The 20,867-nt window shown below is 31.7% G+C and overlaps 1 protein-coding gene across 6 annotated transcripts in view; it reads left to right on the top strand.

Moving 5' to 3' along the window:
- LOC132719881 (cadherin-23-like) overlaps nucleotides 1–12,507 on the top strand; it is a 79,171-nt gene extending 66,664 nt beyond the window's left edge. For 3 of the 6 annotated variants that reach the window (XM_060703833.1, XM_060703831.1, XM_060703832.1), the window contains exons 32-38: nucleotides 134–200; nucleotides 523–650; nucleotides 1,312–1,352; nucleotides 4,515–4,553; nucleotides 6,467–6,527; nucleotides 10,047–10,100; nucleotides 11,572–12,507. In XM_060703833.1, the coding sequence (XP_060559816.1) occupies nucleotides 134–200; nucleotides 523–650; nucleotides 1,312–1,352; nucleotides 4,515–4,553; nucleotides 6,467–6,527; nucleotides 10,047–10,100; nucleotides 11,572–11,839 (658 nt within the window). In that variant the 3' untranslated portion in view covers nucleotides 11,840–12,507. Of the gene's footprint in view, nucleotides 1–133; nucleotides 201–522; nucleotides 651–1,311; nucleotides 1,353–4,514; nucleotides 4,554–6,466; nucleotides 6,528–7,550; nucleotides 7,586–10,046; nucleotides 10,101–11,571 lie in introns of all 6 variants that reach the window. The other 3 variants (XR_009624278.1, XR_009624279.1, XM_060703834.1) reach the window with 3 other exon arrangements.
- The last annotated feature ends 8,360 nt before the right edge of the window (nucleotides 12,508–20,867 follow it).

A 20,867-nucleotide genomic window follows, 5' to 3' on the forward strand; every position in this document is an offset into this window, starting at 1 on the left:
GGGTGAACTACATTTTCAACGGAAGTAATTTTTGTAATGTTTTTCATGTTTATTGACAAGATGTCATTGTTCTAAACACTGTGTTTTTATTATGAACTGGTATGCAAGTTTCATAGCTGTTGTTGTTTTACAGGGTGATAGATTCTTTTGCTGAGGCATTACTTGGTGTGAGATATGATTACAAGGTGCTAGAAATTGTGGTAAGTGCAAATAGGTCACCAAATGCTGTCAAATGGAGAATGAAGATTAAAATTGTACTTTGAAAGGCACATTGGCCATTGCTTATAAAACAATAACATAATTTTGAGAATTTTTCTGGATTTAATTTAAAATTGGTAAAAAAAAATAGACGCAAGTCAAGTTTTAAGGTTTGTTCATTAATATTTACCAATGTTTTAATTAGAATCTCGAGGCCACAAACTTCATCTTCATCAGCTTTGGTATAATGAAAACATTAACAAGGCTAGATACAGAGCAAATATATAATATGGTATAAATGTAATATATATTTGTGTTTTACAGCCAACAGTTACAGCATCAGAAGAGGAAAGTTTAGAGAATACATACAAGATGGCACTTATACTAGTGACGATAGCTTTAACTTTACTTTGTGTTGGATTATGTATAGTGTTCTATATATCACGACAACAGTAAGTGTTCATATATATATTATGTTGTTTTTATGCCCTCACCACTTTATGGGGGGAGAGCACATAGATTTGCCCTTGTTCATCCATCATGCTTACTGTTGGTAGTTCGGGTTACAATGTCGTGTGAAACTCCAAAAATGTAACTGCTGGAGCCATAAAAGTTTTTAAAAATAGGTTCGAGCATGTGAACAAATGTATCTATGTAGAGTAACAACCCCTGATTCAGCAAAAATAGACTTTAATACTAGTACATACTGCATGTAACTCAAAAAAGTTCTAAAGTAAAGTCTTAAAACTCGTAAGAATATCTGTCATCATGTAAATGTTTACATCTTAGTAATTTATCAATACATTGGTGATTAGCAGATTTATGGCCCCTGATTTTGCAAAAATGAGCAAAATTGGACTTTGGTCACATGTAAATCCAAAAGTATGAAAGGGTGGGGGGAAGTAATAAATAAATCCAAAAGTATAATGGGGACATACATGTCCTATAGACACATGTTGTTTATCTCAGTTTGATCTCATTGCAATCAACGTAAAATGTTGCTTGTTTTAACATTTCTATCTTTTTGGTAAGATATTTGTGAATCAAATCATCATTGAAATACAGTCATGTACTTTTACATTTGTATTAATGTTTGTGTTAATTTGTTTGCAGGTATCAGAGAAAATTAAAAGCTGCTACAGCTATGGCATATGGTAAGTTATTGTTTGTTTGAGTATTACTTTTGGCTCATGGTTTGTTTTTATAGCTTTGGCTGATATAATTACAATTTAGGATGAGGATGGGCTGTATATTATGTTGACATGACCTTAGCAGTAACATATTGTTGTATTCACACATATCATTAGATTCCGTATATCGTCACAGGGGGCATACAGAACTCACACAGTCTGTCTGTATGTCTGTCCGTCTGCATGAAAGTGCATGCATCATTATTTTTTGTCACAAGACCAGAATTCATGCTGTTCTGAAAGATAGATATGTATGGAGTAAAAAGTCAATTAAAAGCCTAGAAGTTCCTTGTGATTTCATCAGATTGTGTCATGATAAATGTGATCATGTGAGCATGCTTGCAGTACGGTAAATTAATTAACTCATATAATTTCCAATCAGATTTGTTGCTAGTCCAGTTAGGATATTTTTGGGTGTTTTTTTTCTTTTTGTTATTTGTTGGTATTTTTTTGTTATTTTGTTGGTATTTTTTTAACCTCCTTTACTTGCAACTTTAATTTGCCATTATTAATATGGATGAGAATTTTAGGAATAAATAATAAAGACTTCTTAATCTTTTCTGGTATGATAACTCGCCGATGTTATTATTTACACATTTATATTATTACACAGTTAATACTACAAAATTTGATTTCTTTGATTAAAATTGAGAATGATAAACTTGCTATAGCTGTGTATATACACAGAATCTGATATCAAGATTGTAATCCGCAAAGCCTGTGTTAAAAAGATGCAATATTTTAAGTGATAATGAAGTCCACTGACATATATTGTTATTCTTTACTCACACTTATGTTCCTTGGTATTTAAGGAATAAATCAAATATTGAATTTTTTTATTTTATTTTTATTCTTTTATGATTATTACTAACAAATATGCTTCTTCAGTGGCCAAATTTGGCTCCTCAGGTAGTACTGGGGCTCATACCCTGTCTCGCGTGCAGGGGAAGGTCTGGAGACAAACCTGCACTGATCAGTTTGATAACGAAGGTATTGTACATGAGCACCCTGGTCTCGATTGTAAGACTCGGAAAACTTTTCATTGTCTGTCCTTTTGTGTAGAGATGCTTCGTTTTCCCTTTTGTATTATACATTACAATAATTATACTAGTTTTATACGTTTTTTGTATCATCATATATCATCACAATTTTTCTCTTGTTGCATTTCATTAGTGAATTTTGATAGACGTATATTAAATAAAAGCAAAATATTATGTAATTTTTATACTACAGCCAAACCTGTGTTTAAAGGCTACCTCTAAATACACGTGATATGGCAACAATAAAAGTCGTCTTTAAATGCATGTTAAGGCAACATTTAAAGTTTTTAGTAAGATAATAATGTGAACAGTATTATTGTTAATTCACCTAGCTTAAAATACCACCTTTCATAAAAGACCACTTTTGAAAGAAATTTTCTGTACAAATATATGCGGGTTTGACTGTGATAACAATTTTATTTTTTTTGTAAATTTTTTTGTTTTTGTTTCAATATGTAAAGAATTTTGTCATATTCCATGTTGTATTAATTTGGCGAAAAGAAAATAATTTAACTGGCCTTTGGTAGCGGCTCTTGTGAACTTGGGGACTGGTTCTTTTAAACAGAGTATTGTGAAGGGTACATTAGTATTATGAGACTGTGCATGAATATACAGGATTATTTTGTCTCATATTTACATGTTCTAACTGTTGGTTTAAGGTCACATCTGACCTTTTACTTAAATATTGAGTTAAATAAGTTATACATTTTGTAATTTTTTCAGACTAAGATAATAAAATTGTCATGAATTTATAGACTTACTCCAGGATTAAGCTATTAATCCATAGGTACAAACAAACTTTTACATCTTGGAAAATAAGCGCAACATCTATTGTGATGGGTAGTGCAACATGAAGCTGAATAATGGTAAAAGTTTGTACCTACGGATTAGCTGGGAAAAACCCACATTTGAGGAATTCTGGATAACATCTATTGCTTTCTTTTAGAAAGATTAAAATAAGCCGCGTCACGACAAAACCAACATATTGCGTTTGCGACCAGCATGAATCCAGACCAGCCTGCGCATCCGATCTGGATCCACGCAAACGCACTATGTTGGTTTTGTTGTGACAAGGCTCAAATGGTAATCTAAGGGGTATTGTAAATAACCCACTGTAATTTCCTTTTAGAAATATTTCTTTTAGTGAAAAAGTACACTTCCAAAATTGATTTTTTCTAACCCATTCAATAACATTATACATTTTGACCATTAAGCTTTCCTCAAAATATCCTGCAGTACATTAGAACCTTTTCATAGCACTAGCTATTAAGTTTCTTAACCTAAAAAGACTCCTTTGCTAAAGTAGTCAGAAAAAAGTGCTTTAAAGTTATTATTTGTCCTTTAGGTCCTATATTATTAGCAATTGATATTTCCTTTCCCAATGTTTTGTAGAAAACTTAGTTTTTCAAGCTTTACCTAAATAACACGCTGGTTACAGCTGAATATATACATATGACCAGGACAGACCAGTGCAGACAAATATCATCCGGCACATTCCGGTTGTCTGGACATGATCTGCACCGCTTGCTATTCTTTGAAATTTTCCCTAAAATGATGAATGGTTTTGTCTTGATTAAAAGATGGGCAGGTCCATTTGAAACATACAGTGTGGTATTTAGGGTTAAATCTTTCTTCAATGAAAAGAATACCTAAATTGTATGCAGAGAGATTTTTTATCTTATCATTTTGTACTAGCATCATATTTTTTACATCTTTTCCAAAACCCTTCACTGCTGCAGGTTTAAATCCATTTTCGAACATTGATTTGATTTGATTTGAGAAAGTTGCGTATACCATAGTGTCTTTTGGAGAGAAAAAATTCTGCAACAGTAAATATAATACCTTAACTGTTAACATTAATATATCATAATTATTCTAATACCCATCCCAACATCAGAAAAACATACACACTGAGGACAAATTGTCAAATTGAGGACAGTCATTGTCAAAATGAGGACATTGTTAAAATGAGGACATAATTATCATTACTAATATTGTACTGGGTATATTGGTGTTATAAATCATATATTTTAATATCAAATTTATAATCATGTATAATAAGGTGTTTGTTTTGTATTTTTGTCAGCTACAGCCCATAATGGGACTGGTACCATTGTCTCACAGTGTAGGTATCTCTGTCTATTGTAACTTGGTGTAATACATGTTGAGGGTTCGAATCTTAACGCTTACTCTGTCACTGGGTTTACTAATACTAAATGTATATTGTTGTTCTCCATTTCTGACATGGTGTTATGCAATTGAAACTTAGTTTATATAAAATCGGCTATGACCTTTATCAAATATTTCCTTACAGAAAATTGAGGAATGAAAAGTTTTCAAATTTTGCAAATTGTAAAATTTGGTGTGATAAATTACATATGTTATATATAAGTACATATGTATTCACTTTCCTTTAACTGTTTTAATGAATGAAAACAGATTTTAATGTTGGTTTCAGATAACAACATTACTAAGTTTCATTTGTTTCATTTTATTTTGTCACCAAATTTTAACAGAAAATCTTAACAATTGCTTCATTAAAATTTAAAAAGAACTGTATAAGCTTTGTACTATAGAAATTCTAGTAAAACCATGATAAAAAAGTTAATAAAACATAGTTTGGAAACCAGTCTGAGTTCTTCAGTATATGATTGGTTGGTTATAATTTGAATTTTCAAACTGACCAATGGCAAGGCAGCATTTTCAGACTGGTTTTCAAAATCAAGTTTTACTATACTGTAGAATGTTTTAACAATAAGTGGGATGCATGTTGTTTTGTAGTCACCCTTTCTTCAAGGTCCTAATAGTCTCATCATCTGTTTCATTGTGCAAAATCCACATCTTGTGTCTGGGTTGAAACCATGTTAAATGTTAACTGTACGTTTATATCCTGTAGTAAATGTTTTTTTAATTAGTATTGATTAAACACCAAAAATAAATGTTAACTGTATATGATGTAGTCATTTAAAAGTGTTTTTAAATCAGTATATTGATTAAACACCAAAAATAAATGAGCCGCGTCACGACAAAAGCAACATAGTGCGTTTGCGACCAACATGGATCCAGACCAGCCTGCGCATCCGCACAGTCTGATCAAGATCCATGCTGTTCGCTTACAAACTCTATTTCAAGTAGAGAAACTGATAGCGAACAGCATGGATCCTGATCAGACTTTGCGGATGCGCAGGCTGGTCTTGATCCATGCTGGTCACAAACGCACTATGTTGCTTTTGTCTTGACGCGGCTCAAATGTTCAAGCTACATGTATGCTATAGTAGTTATTTATAAATTAGTATTGATTCGACACCAAAAATTATTGTATGCTGTAGTAAATATTTTTAGATTAGTATTGATTCAACACCAAAAGTAATGTTAATTGACTATCCTGTAGTAAATGTTTTAAATGATTATAAAAATTAGTATAGTTTGTGTTTTGAAATAATTTGTAGCAAATATAATGTAGAATATGCAAAGAATTTTAACAATGTAAATGCGAAGAATTTGAAAAAAAAGACAAAAGTTACTGAAGAAATTGTACAAATAATTGGTTAATGGATGTTTTTGGTTTCTTTTTATTTATTTATTTATTTATTTATTTATGATATATTTATTTATTTATCTATTATTTATTTATTTATTTACTTATTTATTTATTTATTTATTTTTATTCTTTACTTATTTTTTTTGCCAAAGGGAAAGTACATCTGTTTTATTTTCTTTACCTGCTGTTATACGACCAGTTATGTACTAAGCACTTTAACTTTTTACTTCAAATGATCAATATTTAACAATGGAATGTCAATATTGTGGGAAATATATTTAAACTTGAATGGTTTGTGGTTTTCTTTTTGCAATTTTTATGCATTGTCAATATAGATTAAAGCAACACAGTTCATAGAGAAAAATCAGTGTTGAATTAGGTAATAACTACAAATTACATATTTCCTTTGTAAAATGGATTGTCTTTCATTTTCTACAGGATGCTTAATTGTTTTAGATTGTAACTCACATATTAAGTTAAATATTGTATATTTTCAGGTTCTAGCTCAGATTTACACAAGCTTGAATTGCCTGGAACCAATGTTCATGCCTATGAAAAGTAAGATTCTGGTTTCATTTGTATCATATTTATTATTATTATAAGTAGTTTTAGATGAATCAAAATAGAGCATAATGCTGCTGGAAAGTGGAAACTCTTGAAGTTGAAAAGCATTAAGAAAGTTAATCAAAAACATGTCATGTATTGGAAATACTATACTACCCTTAAATTGTTAAGTGCTTCATAGTTGCTTATAAATATTCAATATTTAGAACTCATATAAGATATTATTATCATCTAGTATTTTATAATGGTATATTATGTTATTATAAAAATTCACTACTGGTATTAATGTTTCACATCTTTTACCCTAAATGGTCCTCTCAAATAGTGTGGCGTAGGAAATGATTTAATAAAGTCTTTGAGTGGTCAAGTGGTCAATACCACTAGCATTAGGACCTCCTTGGCAGCCTAAACAATTTGTGACATGTCTAGGGTCTGCACTCTTGGTGCCTGAAAGGGCAGATGGACCTTCATTAAGCCTAGAAAACATATACATACATACAATTTTTACTTACAAAACACAGAAATTGTTTTATAAATTTAAATTTTGATTTGTAATTATAAGAAAGAATAAATATGGTTCAAGAATTTGTAGAATGGTCATTGGTTCTTCTTAAATATAAAATGTACAATGAATATACATTGATTATTTAAATGATTATGGTCTTTTGTGCCAAATCTTACTGTAAACACAGAAAAAATGCATGTAGAATACCATACATTTAATAAAATCCATGTCATTATAAGCTAAAAATAAACGGCAAGAACATTGTTAATTTTGAATTTTGAATTAAATAAGTAAGTAAGTGACACCTTTATTTAACAAGACTTAAACATTCAGTTTAACGATCTTCCATGAGATCTAAGGGGATACTTTTCACGATGGTTTCCATTTGGCAACAAAGTCATTTGTTTATAAACATTATTTAAATAACTTGTTAAATTATTTATTTTGAGAGGACCTCATGTATATTGTTTGATATTTCTGTGTATGTCACATTTCACTATGTTTGTTAACAGAGTTTACACTAACGAGGGACAGACAAGATTTTAGGGTATTTTTTTGTTCTAGCTGGAAGTGTTTTTAGAAAAAGGGGGGGGGGTCATTTCTTTTACATGGTACATATAACTATCTGATTAGATGAAATAAAGTGAATCTCTGAGCATAAAGTTGTTTTAGCTTATTTAGAAATTAGGAGAAACATTAGTTTTCATACTTTCGTATCCTTGGTCAAAAATGAAATGAAAGAATGAAATGAAACAAAACAATTTGTTTGGGAACATTTGAAATCAAACGTGTTTCAAATCAACAACTGTCAAAAGGTAAGTACTTTCAATTGTGATTCACTCAAAAAAAGACTTTTTTTCTTTTAGCAGCAATGCCCAATTTTATTTACTTTTCTTTTTGTTCAAAAATAAAGATTTTAGTGATAAATTTAAATTGAGCTGTTATTTTTACCAATCAAAGCTTTGTTACTGAAATCACTTATGGGGACCACGTTCATCATGATGTTAGAGGTAAGGTTTAAACAGTTGAGAAAGTTTCATACTTAAACATTCAAATCAAATTATAAAAGGATTTTAAAGAGTAAAATAGTCTGTTTAAAACTTATACTCAGAAAAATGCTTGAACATTTTAGATATTGTGTTGACAATATAAAAAATATACAAAAAAAAGCAAAAAGTTAGTTCCAAATATGTACCTTACTAAGAGTTTTTTTAAACTAATGATCACAAATGAAAATACATCAATGAACTAATTTTGTTTTCCTTTTTGGCAGTTACACAAAAATTTAGGCCTTTATAAAGTCTGAATAAACAATTAATTTTAATGTAGATGAAACTTTCTCTAAGTTTATTGTTAAGTTCTTGAATGCTGCTAACATTTATAATTGGTGCCCGGCTTTAATCCATTTGTTGTCAAATCAGGAAAACAACTTTCTCTCAGACTTTTCTGTGCAATATTTCCATAGCAATATTTCCGTATTTCCTTTAGAACTAAAGAAAAACATGTTAGATAACCCCCTTGGTGTAAAACACTTCTAGCTACACTTTTTTATTCAAAAGTTATACCCCACCTCTGTCTGTTTGTTTTGATATTTGTTATACAGTATATGTGAATGCCAAAATTTTTTGTCTTAAGAATGGCTTGAACTGTTAATGATTTAAAACGCTGCATGATATAATGTTTCTTAATAGTAGATTTTAGTGTGAATTCCAAAAAAAATATCATAAGAATGTTTGGTACTATGTATATTTAAACAAAAAGCATGAAGTCATAATATTTAGTACACTACATGTACTTTTTTTTTATCTTTTTTTCCAGGACATAAGTGGTTTTGTTTCAGCATGTTAACTATTGTGCTGTTATGAATTTCTCTATTTTGTTATGATATTTGTAAACCTTTAACCTGCCCAAATTTGTATAATGGATTAGTCCAGCTTTGAATTTGGAAGAGTTCAGTTAAAGTTTTAATAGATTTCAATATAAAAATACAATAATTATGCTACCACCAGTAAGTCTTAAAAATGTTGTCTGAGTTTTGTCTCAAATCTCAGGATTTTCATTGGTAAATATACATTCTGTGCTAGTTTCTTACCAATCAAATAAATGAGATCTGAGTATGAGCTTAGATAAATTATTAATAACCATGGACCCTGGTCAGACTGCATGGATGCACAGGCTTAGGTCTAGCTGTATATTGGTGGCAATTAGGCAAATCACTTTCAGCTCCAGAAGTTAAGGTTCAATGGAAAGTTGACTTATTCCAATTATAAATCTTATTCTTTAACTGATGAGTTTTGATATAATAAGTTGTATTTGTTTGTTGTTTAAGTGATAAATTATATCAAAGTCTCAGATGTTTATTATGATATCATTTAATGTTATATAATTGTCATGAAAGTAGTTTCAAGAATTTTTACTGTAATGGCAGATTAGATAATCATCCTGTATATATAGTGGGGTACATCCGTGGCCAAGTGGTAAAGGTGGTTGACTTCAAACCACTTGCCTCTCACCACTTTAGGTTTAAGCTGCGCCAGTGTCTTGGGATTATTCTATATGAGAAAGCTATCCAGCTAGCTTACAGAATGTTGGTGATTCTACTCGTGTGCCAGTTTGTGTCTGAAGTAATACACAAAGGGGCACCTGAGGTCTTCCTCCATAAATAAAACTGGAAGAGTGATTTTATTTGTGTTATACGCAAAAGGGCGATAGCCTAAAAACATGCTAATGTTAACATTAAAAAAAATTTTCACTTAAGGCATTGATAGGGGTATGAAAATTCAAAAGTCAGAGACCCTGCTATTGCACAGCAGTGGTTGACTGGGGATACAAATGTTACATTATATCAATCCCTCTGACATATTATTATGCAAATGATGTGAATTTCAAGTTGGATGGATTTTAGAAAAAGATACAATAACAGTAAAACATGCTGCATGAGTTAAATAATTCTAAGTTGATATTTATCTATGAATATATATTATAAAGGTGCTTGTTTTATCTTGCAGTACCAACCCAATCTACTTAGAAAAAGTGCTATTGGAAGAAGCTGGTGAAAGAGAGTAAGTAATATAAAATCTTTTTATCATAAATCTTCAAAGTATTTTAAGATGCTATATTTTAGACATTGAAACACATGTCAGTCCTACATGCATTTTCATTAAGTCTGTCTGCAAATTACTTAATCCTAGCAATCTTAATTCTTTACATTTCTAAAAAAAAGCAAATTATAGATATAAATTTTAAGATGGACAAACCCATCATGCATGAATCTGTTGGATGGAACAATGTTACCAATAATGTTTTGCCAGTAACATTAGTCATTATAGAATAGAGAAAACAAGAATCTCTAAAGAAAGTCCAAAATGGAAAATTGAAAATGTTGCAGGCTTGGTTTGATTGAGCCTGTTCATGGATGGTACTGGAAAGTGCAAGTTACCAGTTACAAGTTATAAAACCAGACTAGCCCCCAATGCTGCACAGTCTGAGCTATATACTGTCGTCTGCTCTGTAAACTCTTGATACTCCTTAAAATAATAATGGACTGGTCCAAATTCAAAGCAGGACGAGTTCATTACATAAGTCTAGGGATGTTAGGGTTGTAAATGTCAAGAAAAACAGGATTTAAGTGTCAAGAAAAACAAAATTGGAAATCGAGAAATATTTTCAGTTATATTTAACAGCTTTTGTTAAAATTTTGACTTTTGTGCTGAGAAATTTTTGTAAATTTTAATATTGTATTATAAATGACTTGATAAATATAAAATATATTTTCTATACGTAGTCTTCCAAGAACATCAGATTTATAACGTAAGAGTAAATATAATAAATCAATCATTTTGTGTTTATTTCACTAAATTTACTGTTATTTACACATGTTTGTTTTAATGGATCACTGAATGTTTCACTTTTGTTTTAGAAATGTGTATGATAATTTTTTCAACCATATTTTAATAATCACAATTAAGTAAATTTGACAGTTAATACATAAGTTTCCTATTTACTATTAAACCTTAACTGAAACTGATAGGCCAGTGCCACCAGGCTGGCCTACACATCTGTGCACTAACCAGGCTCTATACTGTTGATGGCTCAGATTTTGTGTTTTGATATTAAAAACCCTGAATATACTGATCCAATTTCAAAGCTACAAAAATTTAGTAGTTTGAAGGTTATGAATATTTTTCCTGTTGAATGTTGACCAACAAGATATCTAATGCCTTCTATCGCAATATTGAAATAAAAAAAACTCATACCTTGAAATGACATCATTACACTATGTCTGTTTTTAATATGGCTATCTGAGAAGAGTTATGGCCCATTTTCTCTGAATTTCTAAATCTGAGACAAAATGTACTCCTTATTGTTAATTATTCATCCTTTTTACAACCAAATTTGAGTAAGAAATGTGTAAGTACATTGTTTAAGTGGATGTTGAAGATAATACAAGAGTTATTCATATTAATCTCAGAGTGATCTCCCTTTCAGTGATAAGAGTTATCCATATTGATATTAGAGTGATCTCCCTTTCAGTGATGATGATGATTCCCTGGACAATAATCAAGTAGATGCAAACCAACAATCCCAGTACAGTGAACAACAAATGAACATGAACTTTTACACAGAGGATAACAATCTCAATAAATTACCACAATCAAAACTCGGTAACGGAGATTCGCTTTTAAACGCAGCTCTCCAGCAGCATCAAGCTCGTAAAATGGCGAACGGTGAAGCCGTACAAAATGGCCACGTAGAAAAGAAAGAGGACAATTTTGCTGGCTTGCCAACTACGGAAATTTAATTTTTCCTGTACAATTTAGACTTTGATTGTGATATTTTGTGTGATTGTTCAATTGATTTTGTTTTAGTTACTGGTTTGGACAATTATTGGATTTTTTTCCTGTTCATTTATGGGTTTAGAAATTGATTTCACAAGGTGCTATGATCGTTAAACTTTGCCGTTCATTCTAGTGCTAGATAACTGAAATTATCTAAAGATTTAATTTGCTACATATATATATGTATGAGGTTTTTTTAGCAATGCAAATGGAACTTAATATTTTTATTAAGCAACTCATCCCAGTGTTGCAGAGAGCTGGCTAATGACTGAAAATAATCAAAAGTTAAAGACACTACTTGTACTATAGACTTTCTTGTATAAGGTTTGCTCGGAAAAATAAATTACTAAATATAACATTAGTTATTTAGCCCTTAACCATGAAAAATATCTTGAATTGACTTGTCTGTCAGTCTGCACAAAAACTTCATTCGTAGGGAAAATTTTATAAACAGTACTGACTGAATAATGAACAGTGCGGAAGGCACGGATGTGTCAGCTGATCTTGGCCTGCACTGGTCATATGGGATGATTCAGTTTCCTGAGGGTTAAAAATAGTTGCCTCAATATCATGTTTATTGTAAATGTCATATTTATTATACTTAAAGGATTGTCCAGGGAAGTAAGGTGTACAAATGTACAGATGGGCTGTATGTGGTATACATCATGATAAAATGTAAAAATTTTCTATTTATCGACATATGAGGTCATTTAACTAGTAGAGCATTGACTGTTGAAAGTTCTAGCAACGTTAGAAAGGATTGTTGCTCTTTTTTTTACTTTGAAACTTGAATAACATCAAGTAATTCTAATAAATCTTTCTGGAAAGCTACTAGAAAAATTATAAAAATTTACTTTGCAAGAAATTTAAAAGATAAACAAACTTATCACATAAACTATGGCATATACATGTTATACAGCCATTAAAAAATCGATAATACACTAGTGTAATAATGCAATAATAATGTGACATCATATGCATTATACAAACATAGTGAAAAAGCGCGCAAATGTTAGTGTTCTACTATAATGCAGGTCAATAAAAAATGGGTAAACCATGTTATTTTGCCAGCCAAAATACTTTTTATCATGATGTAGCCCACATACATGGGGAAAGATAAATCAAAAGATGCCTTAAATTAAAACAAATACATATTGCTCATCCATGTTGACATGTACTCATTTAAATTGTTATCATTAATTTGTAAATATATATTAATTATTTATTGTTAGTTTTTTAGTTGTTACTTATCATCAAAAACATAATGTCTTTCCATGAAATCTACCTTGAAGACTTGAAGAATTTTTGTCAATATTTTCAACAAAATTCATTGTTAATATGTTACATGGCGTAAAAGTTCTTCCCACAGCTGATATGTAAGAAATTTGTCTTTTAACTTTTAAATTTCACATCTACCTCTAGGTACCAGATTTAATTCAGGTCATAATTCTTAAAAAATTGTACTTTGGTAAATGTGAAAACTGAACAAATTTTTGTAACAGGAACTTTTATATAAGAATACAAAAATTATACTGAATTTACTAAAAAATTCTGTGTTAGCAGAAAGAAATGAGTTTGTTTAATATACATACATGTATGTATATTATTAATTATGTATAGAAAGTATTAAATCGTAGAATGTTTCATAATTGTTTACATGTATTTAAAACAGTTGCTATTGAATTTTGCAGATTTTTTTCAAGTTTCTATAGTTATAATGTTACAATAAATACATAATTATGCCCCCATTTCGAAGAAAAGGGGGTATATTGCTTTGCACTTGTCGGTCCGTCGGTCCGTCGGTCTGTCGGTCCGTCGGTCCGTCGGTCCGTAGACCAAATGGTTTCCGAGTGATAACTAAAGAACCCTTAGGCCTAGGAACTTCAAACTTGGTATGGTGATTGGTCATGACCAGTAGATGAACCCTATTGATTTTGGGGTCAAGGGGTCAAAGGTCAAGGTCACATTGACCTTGTAAGCAAAAACGGTTTCCGATCAATAACTAAAGAACCTTAAGGCCTAGGAACTTCAAACTTGGTATGGTGATTGGTCATGATCAGTAGATGACCCCTATTGATTTTGGGGTCAAGGGGTCAAAGGTCAAGGTCACATTGACCTTGTAAGGAAAAACGGTTTCCAATCAATAACTAAAGAACTTTAAGGCCTAGGAACTTCAAACTTGGTATGGTGATTGGTCATGATCAGTAGATGACCCCTATTAATTTTGGGGTCAAGGTGTCAAAGGTCAAGGTCACATTGACCTTGTAAGCAAAAACGGTTTCCAATCAATAACTAAAGAACTTAAAGGCCTAGGAACTTCAAACTTGGTATGGTGATTGGTCATGATCAGTAGATAACCCCTATTGATATTGGAGTCAAGGGGTCAAAGGTCAAAGGTCACATTGACCTCTTGGGTAAAAACGGTTTCTGATCAATAACAAAAGAACCCTTAGGCCTAGGAACTTCAAACTTGGTATGGTGATTGGTTATGACCAGCAGATGACCCCTATTGATTTTGGGGTTAAGGGGTCAAAGGTCAAGGTCACATTGACCTTGTAGGTAAAAACGGTTTCCGATCAATAACGAAAGAACCCTTAGGCCTAGGGACTTCAAACTTGATATGGTGATTGGTCATGATCAGTAGATGACCCCTATTGATTTTGGGGTAAAGGGTTCAAAGGTCAAGGTCACATTGACCTCTTAGGTAAAAACGGTTTCCGATCAATAACTAAAGAACCCTTAGGCCTAGGAACTTCAAACTTGGTATGGTGATTGGTCATGACCAGCAGATGACCCCTATTGATATTGGGGTTATGGGGTCAAAGGGCAAGGTCACATTGACCTTGTAGGTAAAAATGCTTTCCAATCAATAACTTAAGAACCCTTAGGCCTAGGAACTTCAAACTTGGTATGGTGATTGGTCATGACCAGCAGATGACCTATTGATTTTTTGGTCAAGGGGTCAAAGGTCAAGGTCACATGGACCTTGTAGGTAAAAACGGTTTCCGATCAATTAACTAAAAAGGCTTAGGCCTAGGAACTTCAAACTTTGTATGATGATTGGTCGTGACCAGCAGATGACCCCTATTGAGTTTTGGGTCAAGGGGTCAAAGGTCAAGGTCACATTGACCTTGTAAGTAAAAAACGGTTTCTGATCAATAATTTAAGAACGCTTAGGCCTAGGAAGTTCAAACTTGGTATGGTGATTTGTCATGACCAGCAGATTACCCCTATTGATTTTGGGATCATGGGGTCAAAGGTCAAGGTCACATTTACATTGTAAGTAAAAACGGTTTCTGATCAATAACTAAAGAACGCTTCGGCCTAGGAACTTCAATCTTGGCATGGTGATTGGTCATGAGCAGCAGATGACCCCTATTGATTTTGGGGTCAAAGGTCAAGGTCACATTGACCTTGTATGTTAAAACGGTTTCCGATCAATAACTAAAGAACCCTTAGGCCTAGGAACTTCAAACTTGGTATGGTGATTGGTCATGACCAGCAGATGACCCCTATTGATTTTGGGGTCAAGGGGTCAAAGGTCAAGGTCACATTGACCTTGTAGGTAAAAACGGTTTCTGATCAATTAACTAAAAACGCTTAGGCCTAGGAACTTCAAACTTTGTATGATGATTGGTCGTGACCAGCAGATGACCCCTATTGAGTTTTGGGTCAAGGGGTCAAAGGTTAAGGTCATGACCAGTAGATACTTGATAACCCTTATTAATTGTTTGATCACTGGGTCAGAAGTCATGCATAATAACCTTATCACATGACTAATTGGCTGCTGATAGGGGGCATACATGTTTTACAAACATATCTTGTTTTTTTGAGGTTTCAACTGTTGCAGGAATGACAACTTCCCAACCTGTACTCAGATATCCTGAGGGACAGAACTTACTGAAATTTCTTTTCCTGCTATTATGTAACACATGTTATAGAACGTTATTATAATTATCTGTCATATAATCATTTACTTTGTGCATTTGTATAAGCAAAGTTAAAATTTGCATTCAAAGGTGGACAAGATTTACCTTACATTTTGGCCTTTAAACAAGTACATGTATACAGTTATGAAATATGATATGTGCTGTTAGTAGATATGATGTGACAATATTTCTACATTATGTTATGATATTATGATATGATGTCATAATATGTTATATTATATTTTGATATGATGTAGATATATGATGTTATGATTGATATTTGATATGATTTCAATCAAGATATGGTATCATGATATGATTATTGGTATTTTGTCATGGTATGATATTTTGACATGATGTCATGATATGATATTTTGACATGATGTCATGGTATGCATGATATTTTGACATTATGTCATGGTATGATATTTTTACATGATGTTAGGATAAATTTTAACAAGATGTCATTGTATAACACATGTATTTTGACATGATATCACAATATGATATTTTGACATGATGTTATATATGATATTTTGATGTTACATAGACTGTGATATATAATTTAATATAAGCTCTTTAATTGAAATATTTATTCAGCTAATCTGTCCACAGAGACCATATTAAGAGTTTGACATGACAGTGTCGTAACTTGGAAGTCAAGAGACTTCATTCTTTGATAACAAAAGGAAGTAACAACATTTGACGTCGGGTTATTTATAGTTGCTACTGGAAACAAATCATAATAATGGGGGACTCTGTCCAGAAGACTGTTAGCCAGTAGTAGGTATTTTATTTATTTATTTGGAGCAACAGATACAGAAATTACTCCATTCCATGATAAGCAATGTGGCCCTTTTACATGCAAGACGTAAAGCTACATCACACTTAACCTCCTCAGTTTTTGAATTTCCATCCAGAAGACAGGTTTAGTAGTGTATGATCATAATTTCAACCCCAAGATTTGTAGTCACAAGAAGCAACAGACCTATGTTACTACATCCCTGCAGTCTGACCTTCCTTTATATTATTGGCCGAAAAACTATCAGTATTTTCATAATAAAATCCTTTTAACTATAACAATGGACTGTTCCCACATCAAAACAGGACTGGTCTTATTTCACATATTTAGCGAGATAAAATGATTATCGGGGATTAACGATAATTGTTAAGGGCCGTAAACAATTGATTAACCCGACCATTAAACGCTGCCGAATTCAACAGAGAATGTTAATTGCCGATGCATGAAGAATCTATTGCCGAGGGGAATCGACAGTCGATAATTGGGGGGCTGTATATTGTAAACTTGTAAGTGTCAACATTCCTGTGTATTATGTGTACCAGGTCAGAATATGTTTTACGATCTAGAGGTGAAATGTGCGAGATTTGATTTAAGAAAATTTATGAAAATTTTGCAAATTATCATGATTTTTTTTTCCGGGATCAAATCGATGCCCGGGACATCTCCGGGACAGACATCCGATTTCCGGGACAATCCCGGGCATCCGGGACGTTATGGCATGTATGTCTTTATTCATTGATTCTATTACTTTTTTTTCATTTGTATTTTATAATCAGTTTTTTAATTGTTTTTAATCTTTGAAAGAGAATGTAAGCAGCTTTAAGTGACCTTTTCCTTCCCTCTTTGAAAGGCTAAAATGACCCTAAAGGACATTTTTTTATACCAGTTCATTGTTTAGCATTCTGTTTTATAATATAACACTGTTGCTATGCAATTTGAATAATTTTTCATATAAAGCCTATCAATAAATAACCTATGAACCTTGTTTTCATTGTAAACTTCAAAGGAATATTTGTTTTTCTTAAGATTAAGTTCAACATTCAACATGTTTGTCCAGCTCTTCAAATATTGGAGGAAATAAAATTATGAATCTATCTATATATGTTTTCCTTATGGACTTCTTCTCAATCTGTACTTGTATCTGTTTTGAGAAGATAGTTTGTATTCTGTGATTGATTTAATTGTTTTTATATCATTTCTTCATTGAAAGGTTACGTTGTTCTTTGTTATTTTATATGACCATTTTATATAATATTGTTTTACATAGATGCTAGTTATAGATGCAAGATTAAGTGTTCAACAACATTTTTCTTTTTCATTTTTCTTTTATTCTTTGTAAACACATGTCTTCAGCATTATTTCTGTATTATTTGTTTATGCTTTGTGAACACATGTGTTTAGCAACATTTCCCCCATTATTCATTTATTGTTTGTGAATATGTGTTTATGGCAAAACTCCTCATTATTCAGTATTCTTTGCAAACACTTGTGTTTAGCAAAATTTCTTACTGTTCATTCATTTGAACACATTTTATGTTCAGCAACATTCTTCATTATTCAACTATGTGAACACTTGTGTTTGACAACATTTACTCTTTGTTCATACATTTTTTGTGAACACATGTGTTCAACAGAAGTTCCTGAATCTATGTGTACTGTGTGAACACATGTGTTTAGCACCATTTTTTTCACTATGCATAAATCTAGCTACATGTGAATGTGAACACATGTGTTCAACAACATTCCATATCACATTATTAATCCAGGGCAAGTCTTAAGGAACACATGTGTTCAACAACATTTCCTTATCATCTAATTAACTACAGCAAGATAGTCAGCATGTGTTCTTGAAAACCCTAACATCATACAATTATCATTTTCTTGTAAGTCATTATCATCATTTGAATTTCAAACAGTATAAAAAATCCACACCATTTTGGGCATATAATCTAGCATGGTTTTCAAATTTCAATAGCAGTCTTGGAACTGAGGTATTGTCAGATTGCTTTGCAGGCACCTCTCTTAAGTTAAAACTTTCAGTAAAAATGCATTTTAGATTACAGTTTTGTTATTTATTATAAAAATGTTTTATCATGATTGTTATATGGCCAAGAATACATAGTTGTGAGCTTATATAACCTGACAAACTAAATTAGAGTTATATTACAAGCAATTGTTTACATTTGGTCATATAACCTGACAAAAATATTGATAACGTATTAACATTACTGCAAAGTTGATTCCTTTTGTTAAAATAGAAATTAATCCCTAAATATGATGAAGTAATATGTATAGATTATAGATGCGTCACAATTATGTGAAAATGCAGTAGTATAATGTACTGTCAATTGCTGTTAACATGCTGATCATGTTATGAAAATCAACTCTGTTTTTCTAACTTCATTACATATATTATGCATTTATGTACATACTTATTTCATAGCCATTCATCATAGATTCTAGTCAACCCAGATCGTCTTGCCGTCATTATGATAGCAGAAAACTATTTTTATATATACATGTCAGGCTTTTTAGTGTTTGTATGTACCAAATAGGAATTGTACATGTTTCTCTTGATGCCACACGCATTTTTTGTGCGTAATAACCTTTAAAAATCATTTTTGATAAAAACTGATGCTCGGTCAAACAAAGTACCAAAAATAAAAAGGATGGTGTAAGGCATGCACAAAATCATCCAACTTTACCAACTGAAAATACATGTAGCAGTAAAATATTTTGTTTGGGAACTTTTTATTCTCAATAATTCAGGTGTTGAATAACAGAGACACTTTTTGTCAATTTTGTCAATAACAATGTAATTGTTATTGTAACTGTTATTGACACTTTTTGTCAAAACTGTAAATATATATGGCAAAAGATTAAAAAAAAACACAAGGGTGATTGTACAATTTTTGAAGTTTTTATTATATATTTCATCAGTTTTAAAGATGATTAATCATTACCCTAATCAAAGTCATTTGATAACAAAAACATTTTTGACAAGTTATTGTTAGATATAAAGTACAAGTACATATCATTTTGATCACATTTTGTTATGTGATTATTTTTTTGATTTTTAGAACAGTGTGTAAAGTGGCATTATATAGTGTCCTATATGAAGTACCCAGGAGTAGGATGCTGTGATCGCATACTACCCCAGACCTTCCTTTCCTCCAGTCCCTGTGGGTGGGGCGATGAAGAGGGTATAGTATCAGGTCACAGCGGCCTACCTCTGTGATGAAGTATAGCCTTTGTATTGGTACATGTAGAATTTTTTGTGAACATGTATGTACGAAAGTGTCCGCTGAACTTTTTTTCAGTTGAATTTTATTTCTTTTTTTTATTTAAGTAATTTTCATTGAAATATGATTCTGATACATAATGCTACGACTTAGCGGAGCGTTATTTAGGATATGATTTCAGTATGATTTGATATGAAATTGAAATTTAATTTTCTTTGCATACCAGATTTTGTTTCTTTATTAATTCATTATTTTCTACTTTTAGATGTTGCTAATGATTTTTAGATGTACATGATTACTTCCCATTCTGGTTGTATAATGATTTTATGTACATTGTTTATGTCCTGTTGTTTTGTTTTTTTTTCTTAGTGTACATTCTAGTGATAGCTTTATCATTTGTAATAAAAATAAAAGATAAAGACATTAATATTTACTTTGTGTTATTTTTGCCCAGACGATTATACACTTGTATGAATGACATTCATAGTCGGATACTCACTGCCAAACCATTAACATTTATGTTATGTTACATGTTGAACGACACTGGGTATGCTGCAACAGAAGGAGCCTTTGAATTGCTGATGTTTTTTAATTTTGTAGTTCAAATGACTTGACTGAGGAGACAATTTCAAAACTAAAAAACACAAGTTGAAAATTGCAAAAAAAAATCTAAGTCAAGGGCAATACCTCTAAAAATACTATATAAATCCGCACGAAAATACCCAGGTGCACAACTACACATGCTGATCAACATTCCTGTAAAGTTTCATGACTCTAGGTCAAATCCTTTTTGAGTTACATGCGACACAAGTTGAAAATTGCAAACAAAATCTAAGTCAAGGACAATAACTCTAAAAATTCTATATAAATCCACACGAAAATACCCAGGTGCACAACTTCACATGCTAATCAACATTCCTGTAAAGTTTCATGACTCTAGGCCAAATACTTTTCGAGTTTCATGCGACACAAAAGAGAACGGACGGACGGACAAGGGTAAATCTAAATCCCCCCCACC

This window comes from Ruditapes philippinarum, unplaced genomic scaffold, assembly GCF_026571515.1.
Source record: "Ruditapes philippinarum isolate M1 unplaced genomic scaffold, ASM2657151v2 ctg148_1_1_1_1, whole genome shotgun sequence".
Lineage (NCBI taxonomy): Eukaryota > Metazoa > Mollusca > Bivalvia > Venerida > Veneridae > Ruditapes > Ruditapes philippinarum.